The sequence below is a fragment of the Lynx rufus genome, unplaced genomic scaffold, assembly GCF_022079265.1.
Source record: "Lynx rufus isolate CCGP_SWC_20201006 ecotype Redwood Valley unplaced genomic scaffold, mLynRuf1.p SCAF_24, whole genome shotgun sequence".
Lineage (NCBI taxonomy): Eukaryota > Metazoa > Chordata > Mammalia > Carnivora > Felidae > Lynx > Lynx rufus.
In genome coordinates this window covers 18,286,495-18,303,587 of record NW_025814839.1, presented here as the reverse complement: position 1 = coordinate 18,303,587, position 17,093 = coordinate 18,286,495, and the positions used below count along the sequence as shown (strand labels likewise).

General features: G+C 49.0%; 1 protein-coding gene and 1 pseudogene across 2 annotated transcripts in view; both read left to right on the top strand.

The window, feature by feature from the left end:
• Positions 1-17,093, top strand: part of EMID1 (EMI domain containing 1) — a 47,946-nt gene that overhangs the window by 12,628 nt on the left and 18,225 nt on the right. The window contains exons 4-12 of one of the 2 annotated variants that reach the window (XM_047088492.1): positions 4,183-4,260; positions 5,341-5,402; positions 7,384-7,504; positions 7,842-7,931; positions 8,711-8,866; positions 9,847-9,936; positions 10,081-10,133; positions 10,620-10,682; positions 10,789-10,833. In XM_047088492.1, the coding sequence (XP_046944448.1) occupies positions 4,183-4,260; positions 5,341-5,402; positions 7,384-7,504; positions 7,842-7,931; positions 8,711-8,866; positions 9,847-9,936; positions 10,081-10,133; positions 10,620-10,682; positions 10,789-10,833 (758 nt within the window). Of the gene's footprint in view, positions 1-4,176; positions 4,261-5,340; positions 5,403-7,383; positions 7,505-7,841; positions 7,932-8,710; positions 8,867-9,846; positions 9,937-10,080; positions 10,134-10,619; positions 10,683-10,788; positions 10,834-17,093 lie in introns of both variants that reach the window. The other variant, XM_047088491.1, reaches the window with a different exon arrangement.
• On the top strand, positions 13,536-13,703 carry LOC124518571 (uncharacterized; annotated as a pseudogene).

Here is a 17,093-nt window from a genome sequence, read left to right as displayed (position 1 = left end):
TCAGTATGACCTGGGGCCAGGATTTTTCCTCTGCAGCAGCATCAGCTGAGGATTTCCAGTAGGGGAGTATTCAGACAATTGGGGCACCATGAGACTGGTGGAAGCCAATCTCAGCCCCAATTGCTCCCTGATAGAAAAATCGAGAAGCTCCCTCACCCTCCTCTCCCGTGGGATCCCCTGCAGCTAGGTGACCTCTGTTTGCCCCTCACTGTTCCACTGTCCTTAGCACACATGTCCCTTCCCCATCTGTGGACTCCCACAGCCCTTCTATGATGGGCTACCAGAGAGGGAAGAAGTTTGCCCCAGGTCACACAGCAAAAAAGCTTAAGAACAGACCAGAGGTTCTAGCCCAGGTGTTGCCTGGGCCCTGGGCTTCTCCACCATCCAGGGCCAGGCCCTTCCTGCACCTATCTTTCCAGACCTAACTAGATGCCAGTTACAGTGCAAAGTTTGTGCTTTACTCTGAAGATTCAGGATCCTGTGGGCTCCGTGCTGCCCGAGTCTGCCACCGTCTACTCCACTCCTGTCTGGAAGGTCCAGCAGCCCCTGTCTTCTGACTCCCTGCCTGTCCGTCCTTCACCCCTAGCTGGGTGGCTCCCCTCTCCACTTTCCTGACCACCCCAGTGATGTGCTCCAGCCTTGCCCTCACTCCATCTTACCCCTGGCCTACACTGGCCTTCTCTCCCACCCCACAGCCTGGGCAGCAGCTGTCCCCTCTGCCTGTGACCCTCCTGGAGCTGCCACCTGGCTACGGTGGCCCCCGCCTTGCCATCACTACTCATGTCTCTCCAGTGCCTGACGTACAGTGGGTACATGAGAAATGAATGGGAACCTCCTTTTACCCTGAAGAGAGGGCCAGGCTGGACACAGACTGAGGCTTCCCAGAAGCCAGCTGGAGGGTTCTTGGAGCTCCTGGCCCCATCCCTGACCCCATCTTTGGTTCAGGCCAACAGCAGCAAATATTTACATTTGCAAAGTAAATTCCCAGGACGACACCTGGACTGAGGCTGGGGAGACTGCATCTCTGTGGCTGTGGTCACTGGACCCAGCAGACCTGTGGGTGGCTCATGAATGAGGAAGCCCCTCTTCTGGCCCCTGTCCTGGAAGAGAAAGCCAGAGATGAAGCCCAGGGACACTCGCAGCTTCTCACACCCACATTCCCAGTGTAGGGTGGCGTTTGAATCCCCACATCCCTACCTCTCTGTGTGGGCAGGCGGCCTCTCCTTTCTGGGCCTCATGTTCTCATGAAGACCCAATGAGAAGGGGCTTCTTAGCTTAGCCCTAGTGGTGGGCAGGGGGAAGGGGAGCTGCTTATGGGGGCACAGGGCTTGAAACTGTACCTGATGCTGTCCTTGTGCAGATCAAGGCAGGGAGTGATGAGAATGTCATGGGGGGAGCTTTGGTGGGTACCCTGGTGTGTCTGGGAAGGCTTCCTGGAGGAGGTGATATAGGACTGGCAGCTGTGGGGAAGGGGGTAGGGAGGCAGTGTGTTTGGTACTGGCAGAGACCTCCCAGGTGGTGGGAAGTAGCCCACAGTCAGGTTTCCCAGAGTGAAGCTGGGGTTTGTGGTCCTGGAACCCAGCCTGGAGCCCCTGAGAGGGCAAGGTTAGGGCTGAGGGGTGGAACTTCAGGAACTGGGGTCTGGGGGACTTTCAGCCCGTTGGGGTCTGCTCCAGAGGTCCTGGCCCAACACCAGTGGGAAGGATATGATACTTTTGGATGACAAGGGACCTTGTCCCAACCCTGGGCTTTTTTCCTACTGGGATTTGCTGTGCGAAAGGGCCATTTTACAACCTGATTTGCCCCTTAAAGTAGTTCTGTCCACTTACCAGAATTTGAAGTTTTAGGGATTGTTTTTGTGAATCCTGAAACCAAACCAATATTTTCTGGGTTTGTTTTTTTTTTTTAGCAGTTTTGTTATTTCTTTAACTATCTTCCTTCTTTCCTTCCTTCCTTGCTTCCATCTTTCTTTCTTTTAAAATTTTCACTTGCCATCACTTTGAACCAGTTACATCTATGCTGATGGTCAGACCATGTTTTCATTAGTTTTTCTAGTTCTCTCTGGCGTCCAGTGAAATGTACAAAAGCAAATTGGTTGAAAAAGAATTTCCAACCACAAGTGCATAGATTAGTAACTCAGGGAAGCCCTCGTGTGACGTTAGAACATTTATGCTCATTTTCAAGACGATTGTGTCTGCCGTCCACATTATTTTGCCTTTTGTTTTGTTTGTTTTACATTCATTTTGGGCCGGTGATTCATGCATTTGTTAACAGAAGGTCTGTTGAGGCCACTGAGGCCCTACTATGCAACAGGCACTTTTCCAGGCCATTCATGGGACAGACTAGGTCCCTGCCCTGGTGGGGCTCATGTTCCAGCCAGTGGGGTGGGTGACTGGCCATGAACTGGGGAACTGACACAGTACATGTTAGAGGGTGGGAATGCCATGAAAAAAGGGGGAAACAGCAGGGTAAGTGAGGAGGCCGGGCCGGACAGATGCTCTGCCAGACTTCATCCCAGAGAAAACCCAAACTTCCATGAGGTTGGAGAGACAGCAGCTTCCTTTGGTTGACTTCCTGAAAAGAGTAATAAAATGGCCTTTTACATCTTCACCTGGGAGCAAAGAGGATGAGGAAGGCTTGGCGAGCCCATTCTCCTCCAGAGCCAGCATTCCTACAGGTGCCAGGCCTCCCTGCCTCCACCCAGTGGGCTGACTCGAGGTGCCAGGTGTCCCAGAGGTCGAGCCCTGGAGTTAGGCTAACCTGAGTTCAAGTCCAGGCTCCAGCCGTCTTGGTTTCCCCCCAGAGAGATACTCATATTCACTCATCCATTCATCTGAGCACAGGGGACAGAGGAGCTCTGTGCCTCAGTTTCCCATCTGTAAAGTGGAGGTGGTACTAGCTACCCATTTATAGGGTTCCGTGAGGATAATGAGTTAAAAATGTGTATGTGAAGTGCTTACTAGAATGTGCCAGGCCCAGAGTAAGTGCTAGCTGTTAAGTGTTAGCTGTTACAACCTACCATGTGAGATTGAGCTGGGGTGTGTAGAACACTTAGCATTGGCCTTGGCTCACATGGCATTCCCCCCACCTTGCCCTGATCCCTGCCCCCGGTCCTGGGCTGCCAGCCCACCTTCCTCTGTCCTGGGCCAGATTTATTCCCTGCGATGGGGCAAGTCCCAGGTCCCCAGGGAGGGTGAGTGGGAGATGCAAGGCCAGTCTGAGCAGAGGCCCCATAGTGGAGCAGGGTCTGGCCGCCTCCCTGCTGGGGGCTGGCCAGAGACACCCGTCTGGTTTGAGTTCCCGGCGCCGCACTCCCTGCACCAACCCGCAGCCTGGCTCAGAGCTGCCAGGTCTGTGCCTTATTTGGGTCTTTTCTCCCCGCCCCCCCCCCAACCAGATGGCACTCTGTGGCCTTAAAAGGCCGGCCTGGGGGGCGGCGGGGGGGGGGGCGCAGAGAAGGGCAGTTGCTACTGCTGGCTCCAGAGCCCCTCCAGCTGTACCCCTGCCCCTGGCTCGGCCAGCCCATCCCTCTGGCTGTGGGGAAAACCAGGCCCCCAGAGCCAGACCAGCCAGGGTGGCCGATCTTCATAGGGGTGGTGGCAGAGTAGAGCACAGCCCCCCTTGTCCTTCCCAGGCAGCCAGCCTCCCTCTGGTTTTCATTTAAAACCAGGGCGGGTTCCACTTCAGTGTCTTCTTACCAATTGGGGCAGGGAGAAGGGGGACAGCCATGTCCCAGCTGCCTGCTGTGTGCCAATGTGTGCCCAGGGGGCCCTTTGTGTGCCCAGGGGGCCCTGTGCCAGCCTGGGGGGCATAGTAGCCTTATGACTCCACTTTACAGATGGGAATATAGGCAGGTCCAGAGAGGACAAGTCATACAGGTCAGCAAGTAGCAGGGCTGGGACCCAACCTTGCATCTGTTACCTCTAAGCTCTTAACCCATGCAGCTTGCTGGGGTCATTGGCCCCTACCCACTGCCAGCCCGCTCCCCAGTCCCATCAAGTTGCAGTCTTGTTCCAGTTCATCCCAGCTCTTGCTGTGTGACCCAGGAAAACTGTCCCACCTCTCTGGGCCTCTGTCTCCCTCTTCACCAGGAGGGGTAGGGATCCTGGCTGGGGCCACAGTGGCACATGGGGAATAGTGCAGGCCAGCGGGGCTCTCATCAGTATCATCCCTCAGTTTCAGGTTCCGCTGGCTTCTCGGAGCCTGGCTGGTCAGGCAACACCATGCGACGGATGGCACTTAGGCCCACAGCCTTCTCAGGTGGGTCCTGGGCGGGGGCACAGGCAACGTGGTGATGATCCTAAAGCCAGCTGAGTCCAGCAATGGAGGGTCAAGGAGAGCGCCCACCCTTGCCCACCCCAGCCTGGAAAGAAAAGTGGGGGGTGGAGAGAAAGGGCCTAGAAGGAGTCTGACCTGGGCCCAGCACCCCAAGACCCATGACCCCCAAACTCTTTTTTGTGTGTGTGTGATCCCCAGACTCTTGCAGACGTGGGCCCAAGCCGCCAGTCCTCTTTTTATTTAAACTATGCTTTTCTCCGCATCTGCAATGAGTGAGGCACTGTGCCAGGTGCTTTCCATTGTCAACCCATTTCAATCTCACAGCCCCAGGAAGGCATCATTGTCCCCATTCTAAAGAGGAGGAAGCTGAGGGTCAGAGAGGAGACGCGCCCTTCCCAAGGCCCCATAACCAGGAAGGGGCAGCTCTGGGACTCGACCCCAGACTTTGTGCTTGTCAAGAACTCACTGCACCCTTGCTCTGAACTCAGTGCCCTCAGATGTGAACTGGGGTGACACTCGTCGTAACACATGGGATCCTGGCATGGACTGGAGAGATAAGCCCTTAAAGCACTAGTCCCCGTGCACCGCAGCTGGCAGGTTCTGGAATGGGCCAGAGCTGCTATCGATAACTTAGGGGTTATCCCTGGGGAGGCCCGAGGAGCTGGACGGTGGTTGCGGAGGCAGAATCAGAGGGTAGCGCCTCTGAGCCAGCTCAGTCCAGGTTGTGATGTGTCAGTCCCCAAAGCTGGCAAGCCCAGGCCAGCCCTGCCCAAGGGGAAGCAACAGGATTTCCTGCCCTGGCTTCCAGGGAAGGAGTCATCTTGGATGTAAAGGTTGCAGGAGGTGGGTCCCTGATTCTGCTCTGGAGGATCTGGAGCCAAAGGAAACCCTCAGGACATGGCCTACCTTGAACAGGCTGTAGCCCCTTCTCCTGCATTGGGCTATCTCATGGTTTGGGGTCATCAGGTGTCCCATTGCCTCCATCCTGCCCCCAGGCGTTGAGGGGCTCCATGGGGAACCTGTGGCGCCTGGCCCCAGCCCCAGCCTCATCCCTCCCTGCAGGTTGCCTCAACTGCAGCAAAGTATCAGAGCTGACCGAGCGGCTGAAGGTGCTGGAAGCCAAGGTGGGTGAGCTGCTGCCCTTCCCCTGGCCTCCCCACCCCCTCCCTGCACCCCTACGCCCCATTCACTCATGATTCTCATTGCATCTCTGAGCTGAGCTTCAACACCCAAGAGCATGTGACCTCCCTACCAGGCACCCACCATCCTCCAGAACAAGCTGGCTTCCCCTCTGTGCCCTTCCCCAGGAAGCCTGCTCACAGTCAGATCGCCTGGCCTGCTCTTCCTCCGGGAGGCCTACGAAGCTCCCTGTGCACCCCCATCTCCATTCCAGCCAGATATTTGTAGACCCCACCCCCCCAGAGCCCGTGGCTGAGTCTCTTATTTGCCCTGTCGCCTTTGCCTTTTATTCCCCTCCACCACCATAATACTATCTTCCCAGTTTCCAAAGCAAAACATCTGCACATCCCAAATTATCTCAAGATACAAAGGTTTCAGCAATTAAAAAGCAAGACATTCTAAGTTTAGAAACACGAATAGCTCAGAACTGTGAAAAACCTACCAGAAAACCATCTGCAGCAGTCACCTATGCCCCGAGAGAGAGCAACGGTCAATATTTAAGCATCTTTTCTTCCAGATTTTCTTTTCTTTTTTTTAAGTTTACTTATTTATTTTGAGAGAGAAAGAGAGAGAGCGTGCACAAGCATGAGGGGGCAGAGAGAGAGAATCCTAAGCAGGCTCTGCACTGTCAGCAGGGCTCAATCCCACGGACCATGAGATCATGACCTGAGCAGAAATCGAGAGTCAGACGCTTAACCAACTGAGCCACCCAGGAGCAAACCCCCCCCCCCAGATTTTCTAAGCACACGTAAAGACATACATGTTTTGTCTGCATATCCTTTCCTCCATCATTCTCTCCTTTGGGAATTTATCTTAAGGAGAGTAGATAGATGCAAAGGTGGTTACCAAAATGTTAATGATTAATAGGGAAGGGGCGCCTGGGTGGCTCAGTTGGTTAAGCATCTGACTTTGGCTCCAGTCATGATCTCATAGTTTGTGAATTCGAGCCCCCGCAGTGGGCTCTGTGCGGACAGCTCAGAACCTGGAGCCTGCTTCAGATTCTGTGTCTCCCTTTCTCTCTGCCCCTCCCCGACTTGAGAGACTTTCTGTCTCTCAAAAAAATAAATAAATAAAAATTTAAAAAATAATAATAATTAATAGGGAAAATTGAAAACCAGATGGCAGAGGGAGTGGTTGCATAATTAGCATAATACCAGACAGCCGTTCACAACACCTCCGTTTTGTAACATGAAAAGATGCCCCTGAGGTATCAAGGGGGAAAAGGAAGTTTCTGAACAGCATGTGCTAGAACCCCCGCTAGGAAGTGTGGGAGCTCCGGGAACCCCACACTGCTCCCCAGGCTTCCTCCCAGGAGGAGCCGGCATGAGGGGCTCAGTCTCAGGTCTGGAGTGTGGTTCTTAGTTCTGGGTCTGTCCAGGAGTTTCAGCTTTTCTCTGGACAGGACCACACGACCCCTGCCCCCTGGTCAGTGGGCATTCTGGCCCCTCTTTAATCCCAGGTCAGAGGCTCAGCGGACACCACTGACTTTCAGAGGCTCCCCACACTGGGTCCCAAAGTGGTTTTGTATACACCTCGGGGCCTCTATTTCATGTCAGACCTTCCCAAACTTCCCTCAAAATTTAGTAAAAATCCTCCCAGCCTGTAGTACTTGAATAGACCAAGAGGAGTTTCATGTTATTTATGCAGCTCAGCATAGGAAAGACCCTGTGGCCCAGCAAACATGGCGACACAGAACTCCACTTGGGTGGCAGTGACGGTGTATGATGCCTTTTTTACGGTGACGAATTGTGTAGTTTGAAAACCACAGTCGCTTCTGATGAAGTTCTGAGCCTCTGGGAGGTGGGTCTCCACTCCAAGCTGGGCTATGCTGGCTGCATGGGCCTCCTGCCCCCAACATGGGGGCCCCTCGGCTGACCTGCCCCTGTTGAGACCCTGGTACCTACCTGTCTTTTTCTTCCTCCGCAGGTGGCGGTGCTAACTGTCACTGAGCGGGCAGTGCTCCCGACCCCAGTGGCACCCGGGGACCCTGTCCCACTCTGGGGCTCCCCAGCTGCCCGGGGTAGCCCGGGAGATGGAAGCCTCCAAGGTGAGTGGGTCAGTAGGGGCAGTGTGTTGGGAACGAATCAGGGGAGTGAGACTCCAGTCCCCTCCCTGCTGCTAACTCCCAGCTTGACCCCTTTCTGGGCCTGAGGGGATGGGGCGCAGCACCCCAGTAGCTCCTGTCATACACACTGGAGCTGGAGGCAGGGACCCTGGATGACACTGACCCCTGTCTACCCCCTGCCGCAGGGCTACCAGGAGCCAGAGAGAATGTGAGGGCCCCGCTGCTCCCTCGAGAGGGTAGGTGCTGACTGGGGGACGAGGGCCAGTGTCAGGGCAAGAGCAAAGTTGGAGCTGCCAAGCTGATGAACTTTCTCCCCCAGATCGAGTTGGTGGCCAGGGGCTTCCTGGGCCCACTGGCCCCAAGGGAGACACTGGCAGCCGGGGCCCAACGGGGATGAGAGGCCCACCAGGTGAGTGCCCACAGCACTGCCCCTACCCCCAGCTTCCCAGGTCAGCCCTGTCAGGTGAACCCTTACTTGGCCAGAGGTAGCCTGGGCCCCTTCCACCCACGTGTCTCTCAGCTCACCACCCCTCCACTCACACCTGGGCTCCCCAAAACCCTCTTTTGCAGTCTCTGGACCCATGTGTCCTGGGCACCTACCACAGCAGGCTCTAAGCTGGGTACTTGGTGGGGTCAGACCTGTCCATACCCTTCTGATGCTTCCAGACCAGCTGTGGGGAGGAGAGGCAGGCAGAGGAGAAATAGCAGTGTCCCCCACCATGTGACCAAGGTTGTTATGGGGGAAGTTGTAGGTATGGAAACCCCAAGGAAGGAAGCCTAGACCCAGCCTGGATGGGGTGGGGCATGAGGAGGGCTTCCTGGGGAGTGACATCATAGCTGAGGCCTAAAGGATGACTTGGAGGGGACACCAGGCAGAGCAAAGGGAGGACTGATGGAGGGAACAACTCATTCAAAAGTCTGGAAGGGAGAGAAGAGAACATTCTGGAAATCAACATTTCCTAATAACCTGCTGTATACCAAGTGTCCATTGTCCCAAAGCCCCTGAAGAGGGCTGTGTTCATCCCCTTAATAGATGGCCAGGGAGGTCAGGGCCAGGACCAGCCTGGGCTTGTGGCCTCCGCAGCCATCGTGTACCCACTCCCCCAGGCTGCCTTGTTCCGCCCCCTTGCAGCCACCCTGGACCTCCCTGCCTCTCATACACCCAACAACTCCCTGGTTCCATTGTAGGTCCTCAGGGCCCCCCAGGAAGCCCTGGCCAGGCTGGAGCTGTGGGCACTCCTGGAGAGAGGGGACCTCCAGGTCCACCAGGGCCTCCTGGGCCCCCTGGGCCCCCTGGCCCCCCAGCCCCTGTTGGACCACCCCATGCCTGGAACCCCCAATATGGTAAGTCCTTTGGGATCATGACAGATAATGGTGGGAGTGGGGGCAGGGCTGGCATAATGATCATCCCATTGTCACTGCCATCTACCAGATACCTTCTGTATACTAGGCTTGCCTTTGGTCAGCTATGTGTCATCCAGTCCTCCAATAGTGCCATTGTCCTCTTCTGTTCTCCAATGAGGAAGACTGAGGGCCAGAGAGGAGCGATTACATAGCCAGAACATGAGAGACCAGCTTCAAACCCAGGCGTCCTCCGGAGCCTGTGCTTAGAATTACCAGCATCCGGCCCTCCTGCCAAGCCTTGGAGCTGGCGGTGATCCAGGCCTCAGAGCGCTGGAGAGCCCCAGGCCTGATGGCAGGAAATGAGTTCTGTGCTCCCTGACCCTGTGCTCAGAGAGCCTCCTCCACCCATCTGGACCCAGACATGTATCCTTGACCTCCTCCCCAGGCTGACCTACGTGTGTGCCGCCAGTGGTCAGAAGCTAGGAGTACCAGGTTCAATCATACCTGTGCCGTATCTTTGGTGTATGACTGGGCGCCATTCATTCCATCTCACCACTCCTCCCTCTCCAAGCCTCAGTTTTCTCATCTGTACAATGGGGAGAGTGACTGCACAGTTCTCCCAGAGCTCCATGACCCCCATGCACAGAAGCCCGGCACAAAGTAGGTGGTCAATAAATGGTAGCTGTTATTACTATTCCCATTTGACGTGTGGCAGTATAGGCTCAGCAAGGTGGAGGGTCTTGCTGAATGTCACTAGCCAGAGTGCGGTAAGGTTAGAACCCAGGCCTCCCTGCTTCCTGGTCCCATATGACCAGCACTCTCCACACTCCCCACCCTTGGAGCAGGTGTCCAATGGCCCCGCCCACACTATAGGTTGTCCCACAGGGTAGTCAAAGCTGGCTTGGCAGAGGTATGGCAGGTAAAGACTGACTGCCCTATCCCAGCCCAGTCCTGCTCACTCACCATCTTTCCTCCCCCAGGGGACCCATTACTGTCCAACACCTTCACTGAGACCAGCAGCCACTGGCCCCAGGGACCAGTCGGACTCCCAGGCCCCCCAGGGCCGATGGGTAAGTTGAGTCCAGGCCCAATGTAAGGGGTGGGGTCAGATGATGGCAGAGTGGCTAGGGCTGTGGCCATCAGGAGGGAGTGGATAGTAGACTTACTGGTATTGTACTCTGTTTGAGTCCTGAGGATGTCGTATCTTACTCCAGGTCCCCCTGGACTTCCTGGTCCCATGGGCATTCCTGGGAGTCCTGGACACATGGTGAGTAATTCTCCAAGTGGTCCCACTCATCTGTCCATCCATCCACCCACGCACTATCAGTCCACATATTCATCCATTCACCCATCTACCATTCATTCATTTGTTCATTCATTCAAGCATTTATTGAGCACTTAATATGCAAACTACTTTCAGTAAATCTTTTTATTCAGTCATTCAGTCCATGTAAGGAAGAGCAGCACATACAGCCAAGAATGATAGAGGTTCTTTTTTTTTTTTTTTTTTAAAGGGCTGCCACCAGCACATGGCAACTTGCAGTTCAGGGGTAGGGACTCTCTGACTCCAGGGCCATAGCTCTAAACCCTGAGATGTATAAACTGCCAGCTGTATGCCAGGCACTGGGAGTATGGTAAAGAACCCAGAGGTCCAGGCCAAACTGGGACTCCCTCCTCGACCCCTGTGCCCCCCAAGTCCTTGCCCACCCCACCCTGCCTCAGTACAAAGCTGAGGCCCTGTCTTGTTGCTCAGGGACCCCCAGGCCCCACTGGACCCAAAGGAATCTCCGGCCACCCAGGAGAGAAGGGAGAGAGAGTGAGTACTGAGGCAGCCCCTGGTGGAGGATTCTGGGGAATCCTGGGATCCCTGGGTCACACCCACTCCAATAGCTGACTCTATACCTCTCCTCCCTCCCACACAGGGACTGCGTGGAGAACCTGGCCCCCAAGGCTCCATGGGGCAGCGGGTAAGTGATGCTGCCCACCCTGCAGCACCCCCTCCAGGATCCCACAGGCTCAGACCCCTGCTCTGGCTCTAAACACTGAGACCAGAGCTCCTGACCCCCTTCCTCTCCAGGGCATGATCCATCCCTCTCTTTCCTTATCTCTGGGTCCTGTCAGCCTCTTAGTATCAGGCCATATACCTCTCCTTCACTCGGGCTCTGTGTCCCTGTAGCTGTTTCTCTATCTCTTTCTTTCCTCTGTGTCTCTGACACTCTATATTTCTTTCACTGTCCATCTTTCCAACTATGATTGTTGATTTGTCTGTTTCTCCCTTTAGTTTGGTCAACTTTTGCTTTGTGTGTTTTGAAGTTTTGTTATTAGGTGCATACATGTTCAGAATTTTAATGTCTATGAAATGAATATTTTTCTCTCTGGGGATACTCCTTGTTCTACATTCTACTTTTTTTAATTAAAAAATTTTTCTTGACTGTTTATTTATTTTTGAAGAAGAGAGAGAGACAGAGTGTGAACAGGGGAGGAGCAGAGAGAAAGGGGGACACAGAATCCAGGTTCTGAGCTGTCAGTACAGAGCCCGATGCGGGGCTCAAACTCACAAACCATGAGATCATGACCTGAGCCAAAGTCAGACATTTAACTGACAGCCACCCAGTCACCCCAATTCTACCTTTTTTTAAGTAAAGTTTTTTTATTGACTTTTTTGTAGAGAGAGAGCACATGTACACATTGGAGGGAGAGGTAGAGGGAGGGAGAGAGAAAGAGAGAGAAAAAAAAAGTCTTAAGCAGGCTCCTGGCTCAGTGCAGAGCCCAACAGAGGGCTTAATCTCATAACCCTGAGATCATGACCTGAGCCAAAATCAAGTTGGATGCTTAACTGACTGAGCCACCTAGGTGCCCCAATAACGTTTCTTATTTATTTAAGTAATTTCTGCACTCAAAGTAGGGCTCAGACTCACAACCCCAAGATCAGGAGCCTCATACTCTTCAGACTGAGCCAACAAGGGTATCCTCTGCATTCTACTTTGATACTAAAACACACCAGCTTTCTTACACTTAGTGTTTGAATGGTATATCTTTTTCAATACTTTTGCTTTCAACTTTTTCTATTTAAAGTATACCTCCGGTAAACGGCATATAGTTAGGTCTCTCTTTTTTCTTAACTGCCTTGACTGTGGAGTTCATTTACATTTATTAATACGGTACCATTTACGTCAACCAGCTTGCTATTTGTGTTCTATTTACTCCATCTCTTCTTTATTTTTCCCCCTTTATTCTGCTTTCTTTTGGATTGAGTACTGTTTACTCCATTTTATCTCTACCAATGACTTTGTGTTATTTTTTCACAGTTGTTCTAAGGATAACAAATACATCCTGGACTTACCACAATTAACTTGAATTAATATTATACCACTCCACGTCTGAACAGGAATGTTACAACTGTATAATGTGCCTCCTTCTGACCTTGTGCTATGACTGCCATATATTTCACTTCTGCATTTGTTATAAACCCCACAATACATTGTTGTTATTGCTTTAAACAGTTGACTTTGAAAGAAGTTAAGAAAACAAAGAAAAATTGTCTTTTACATCTATTGATATATTTATCATTTCTAATGATTTCCTGTAGCTCCAGATTCCATCTGGTATCGTTTGTCTTCAGCCTAAAGAAAGAATGCCCTTTAGCTCTGCTTGTATGAGTCTGCTGGCAACAAATCCTCACCGCTTCTGTCCCAAACTGTCTTTATTTTACCTTAATTTTTGAAAGATATTTTAAATTGGATATAAAATGATAGCTTGGCAGTTTTCCTTCCTTTTAGCACTTTAAAGATGTTGTTCCATGGTCTTCTGGCTGAGATAATTAGCATTTCTCATGAGAAATTGGCTGTGGTTCTTGTTGTTTTCCTTGTACATATCTTTTTGCTCTGGCTTTTAAGATTTTCTCTTTAGGGGTGCCTGGGTGGCTTAGTCGGTTGAGCATCCAACTTCAGCTCAGGTCATGATCTCACGGTTCGTGAGTTCAAGCCCAGCGTCAGGCTCTGTGCTAACAGCTCGGAGCCTGGAGCCTGCTTTGGAGTCTGTGTCTCCCTGTCTGTCTCTGCCCCTCCCCCACTCGTGGTTTGTCCCTCTCTGTCTCTCAAAAATGAATAAACATTAAAAAATTTTTTAATAAAAATTTTTTAAAAATTAAAATAAGATTTTCTCTTTACCCTTGGTTTTCAACAGGTTGATAATGATGTGGTTGGGATGATTTTATGTTTATCCTGCTTTGGGTTTGCTAAGATTCCTAGATCTGTAAGGATTTTTATTTTTGTTAGTTTTTTTTGTTGTTGTTTAATTAATGAAATTATTTCTTAGAGCATTTTGAGGGGGGGGTGGGTTCACAGTAAAATTGAGCAGAAAGTACAGAGAATTCTTATATACTCCCTGTCCTCACATATACACAGCCTCCCCCCACTATCAACATCTCGAATACAGTGGGACATTTGGTACAATCGAACCCACACTGACACATTATTATCATCCTGAGTCCACAGTTTACATTAAGGCTCCCTCATGGTGTTGTACATTCTACAGTACCGATGGATGTATATTGTTAGTATCTACCATTGTAGTATCATATAGAATAGTTCACTGACCTAAAAATCCTTGGTGCTCTGCCCATTCGTCCCTTTTTCCTCACTAATATGCACTTAAGTTTCCTCCATATATCGCTTCTCGGCCTTTTGGCTAAGATCAAGTGTAGTTTCCTCCATATCTTTTCATGGTTTGATAACTCATTTCTTTTTAGCTGTAAATAATTTTCCATTGTATATACTACAGTTTATTTATCCATTCACCTACTGAAAGACACCTTTCTGAGTTTGGGCAATTATGAATAAACGTCCACATGCAGGTTTTTGTGTGGACGTAAGTTTCCAGTTCATTTGGGTAAATGACATTGAGTGCAATCACTGGATCATATAGTATGTTTGGTTTTGTAAGAAACTTTTTTGTAAGGGGCATCTGGGTGGCTCAATCGGTTAAACGTCCAACATCGGTCAGGTCATGATCTCATGGATCGTGAGTTCAAGCCCTGTGTCAGGCTCTTTGCTGCCAGTGCAGAGTCCACTTCGGATCCTCTGTCCCCCTCTCTCTCTGCCCCTCCCCTACTGATTCTCTTTCTCTTTCTCTCTCTCTCTCAAAATAAATAAACTTTTAAGAAAAGCTTTTTAAATAAGAAACACACCTTTTGTGTGTGTGTGTGTGTGTGTGTGTGTGTGTGTGTGTGTGTGGTGAGAACACTGAAGATCTCTCTTAACAAATTTCAGTTATACAATGTAGTATTATTAACTCTAGTCACCATACTAAATATTAGATCCAAAGAACTCGGCCATGCTATAACTGAAAATTGATATTCTTTTATCAACCTTCCCCATTTCCCATCCCCTGCCCCAGGCCCTGGGATCCACCATTCTACTCTGTTTCTCTGAGTTCAACTTTTTTTTTCTTAAAATCCACATATCCTTCTTATCATTAAGATTCCATCTTTTTTAAGGATGAATAATGTTCCATTATATATACACACACACATATACATACATACCACATTGTGCTTATCCATTCATCCATATCTTGGCTTTTGTGAATGATGCTTCAGTGAATATGCGAATGCAGATATTTCTTCAAGATAGTGATTTTTGTTGTCTTTGGATAAATACCCGGAAGTGGGACTGCTGGATTGTATGGCAATTCTATTCTTAATTTCTTGAGGAACCTCCATTCTGTTTTCCATAATGGCTGTATTAATTTACATTCCCACCAACAATGCACAAGGGTTCCCTTTTTTTTTTCACATCCACACCATTTTTTTATCTCTCTTTCTCTCCCTCTCTCTCTCTCTCTCTCTCTCTTTGATAATAGACATCATAACAGGTGTGAGGTAATATCTAAAATTGTGGTTATGATTTGCATGTCCGTAATAATTAGTAATCTTGAACATCTTCTTACATACCTATTTGCCATTTGTATATCTTCTTTGGGAAGATGTCTGTTCAGGTCCTTGCCTGTTTTTAATTGAGTTATTTGTTGGGTTGGGTTTTTTCCACTTGAGTTGTATAAATTCCTTATATATTTTGGATATCAACTCTTGTTGGATAGGTGGTTTGCAAATATTTTCCCCCGTTCCATAGATTGCCTTTTTTTTCCTTCCCTTTCCTTTTTTTTTTTTTTTTTTTTGAAAGTGAGCAAGCAAGTGGGAGAGAGAGGGAGAGGGCGCCCAATGATGCATGGCTCCATCCCATGACCCTGCATCATGACCTGAGCCAAAATCAAGGGTCCAACGCTCAATTCACTGAGCCACCCAGGCACCTCTGTGCAAAAAATTGTTAAATTAGTTTTTCTTATTGTTGAGCTTTAAGAGTTCTTTGTGTATTTTGGATAATAGTCCTTTATCAGGTGTGTCTTTTGCAAATATTTTCTCCCAGTGTGTGACTTCTCTTATTCTCTTGACATTATCTTTTGCAGAGCAGAAGTTTTTAATTTCAATGAATTCCAGCTTATCAGTGATTTCTTTCATGGAATGTGCTTTTGGTATTGTTTCAAAAAGTCATCATGAAACCCAAAGTCATCTAAATTTTCTCCTACATTATCTTCTAGAAATTCTATGGTTTTGCTTTTTGCACTTAGATCTGTGATCCATTTTGAGTTAATTTCTGTGAAGGGTATGAGGTCTGTGTCTAGATTAATTTTTTTTTAATTTTTTAAAGTTTTTTAAAATTTATTTTGAGAGAGAGAGAGCATGCATGCATGGGAGGGGCAGAGAGAGAGGGAGGGAGAGAGAATCCCAAGCAGGCTCCACACTGTCAGTGTGGAGCCTGATGCGGGACTTGAACTCACAAACCATGAGAGTTCAACCATGACCTGAGCTGAAATCACGAGTCAAACACTTAACTGACTGAGCCACCCAGGCATCCCTAGATTATTACTTTTTTTTTGCATGTAAGTGTCCAGTTGTTCCAGCATCATTTTTGAAAAAGATTATCTTTGCTCCACTGCATTGTCTTCATTTCTTTGTTGAAGATCAGTTAACTATATTTATATATCTGGGCTCTCTGTTCTATTCCATTTATCTGTCTATTCTTTAGCCAATTGCACAATGTCTTGATTGCTGTAGCTTTATAGTAAGTCTTGAAGTAGGGTAGTGTTAGTCCTCGGACTTTGTTCTTCTCCTTCAATATTGAGTTGGCTATTCTGACTCTTTTTCTTCTCCATATAAACTTTAGAGTTAGCTGATCAATATCCACAAAATAACTTGCTAGAATTTTTATTGGAATTCCATTAAATCTATAGATCGAGTTGGGATGAATGACATCTCGAATATATGGAGTCTACCCATCCATCCATATTTATTTAGTTCTTTGCTATCTTTCATCAGAGTTTGGTGACTCTCTTCATATAGCTCTTGTATATATTTTGTTAGATTTATACCTAAGTATTTCATTTTGGGGAGTGCTAATGTAAATGATACCGTGTTTTTAATTTCGGGGCACCTGAGTGGCTCAGTCGGTTAAGCGTCCGACTTTGGCTCAGGTCATGATCTCACAGTTCGTGGGTTCAAGCCCCACGTCCGGCTCTGTGCTGATGGCTCAGAGCCTAGAGCCTGCTTAGATTCTCTGTCTCCCTCTCTCTCTGCCCCTCCCCTGCTCGCCCTCTGTCTCTCTCTCTCTCTCTGTCTCTCTCTCTCTCTCAAAAATAAATAAACATTAAAAAAATGTTTAATTAAAAAAAATAGATCTAGGCCTACTCAGATTGTGTATTTCTTCTTCTTTTGGCAGATTAGGTTTTTCAAGGAATTGGTCTAGTTCGTCTAAATTACCAAATTTGTTGGCATAAAGTTGTTGATAATATTTCATTTTATCCTTTTAATGTCCAGGGGATCTGTAGTGATGTCCCCCCTTTCATTTCTGGTGTTAGTCATTTGTGTCTTTCTTTTTTCTCTTTTAATTATCCTGGCTAGGGGATTGTCAGTTTTATTGATATTTTCAAAGAACCAGCATTTGACTTTGTTGATTTTCTCTATTGATTTTCTGTTTTCAATTTCATTGATTTCTGCTCTAATTTTTATTATTTCTTTTATGTTGCTTACTTTGGATTTAATTTACTCTCCTTTTTTCTACTTTTCTGAAGTCAAAGTTTAGTTTTTTGATTTTAGATTTTGTTTTTAAGCTCATTTTTTTTTGAGAGAGAGAGAGAGGGAGGGAGGTCATGAGCAGGGGAGGGGCAGAGA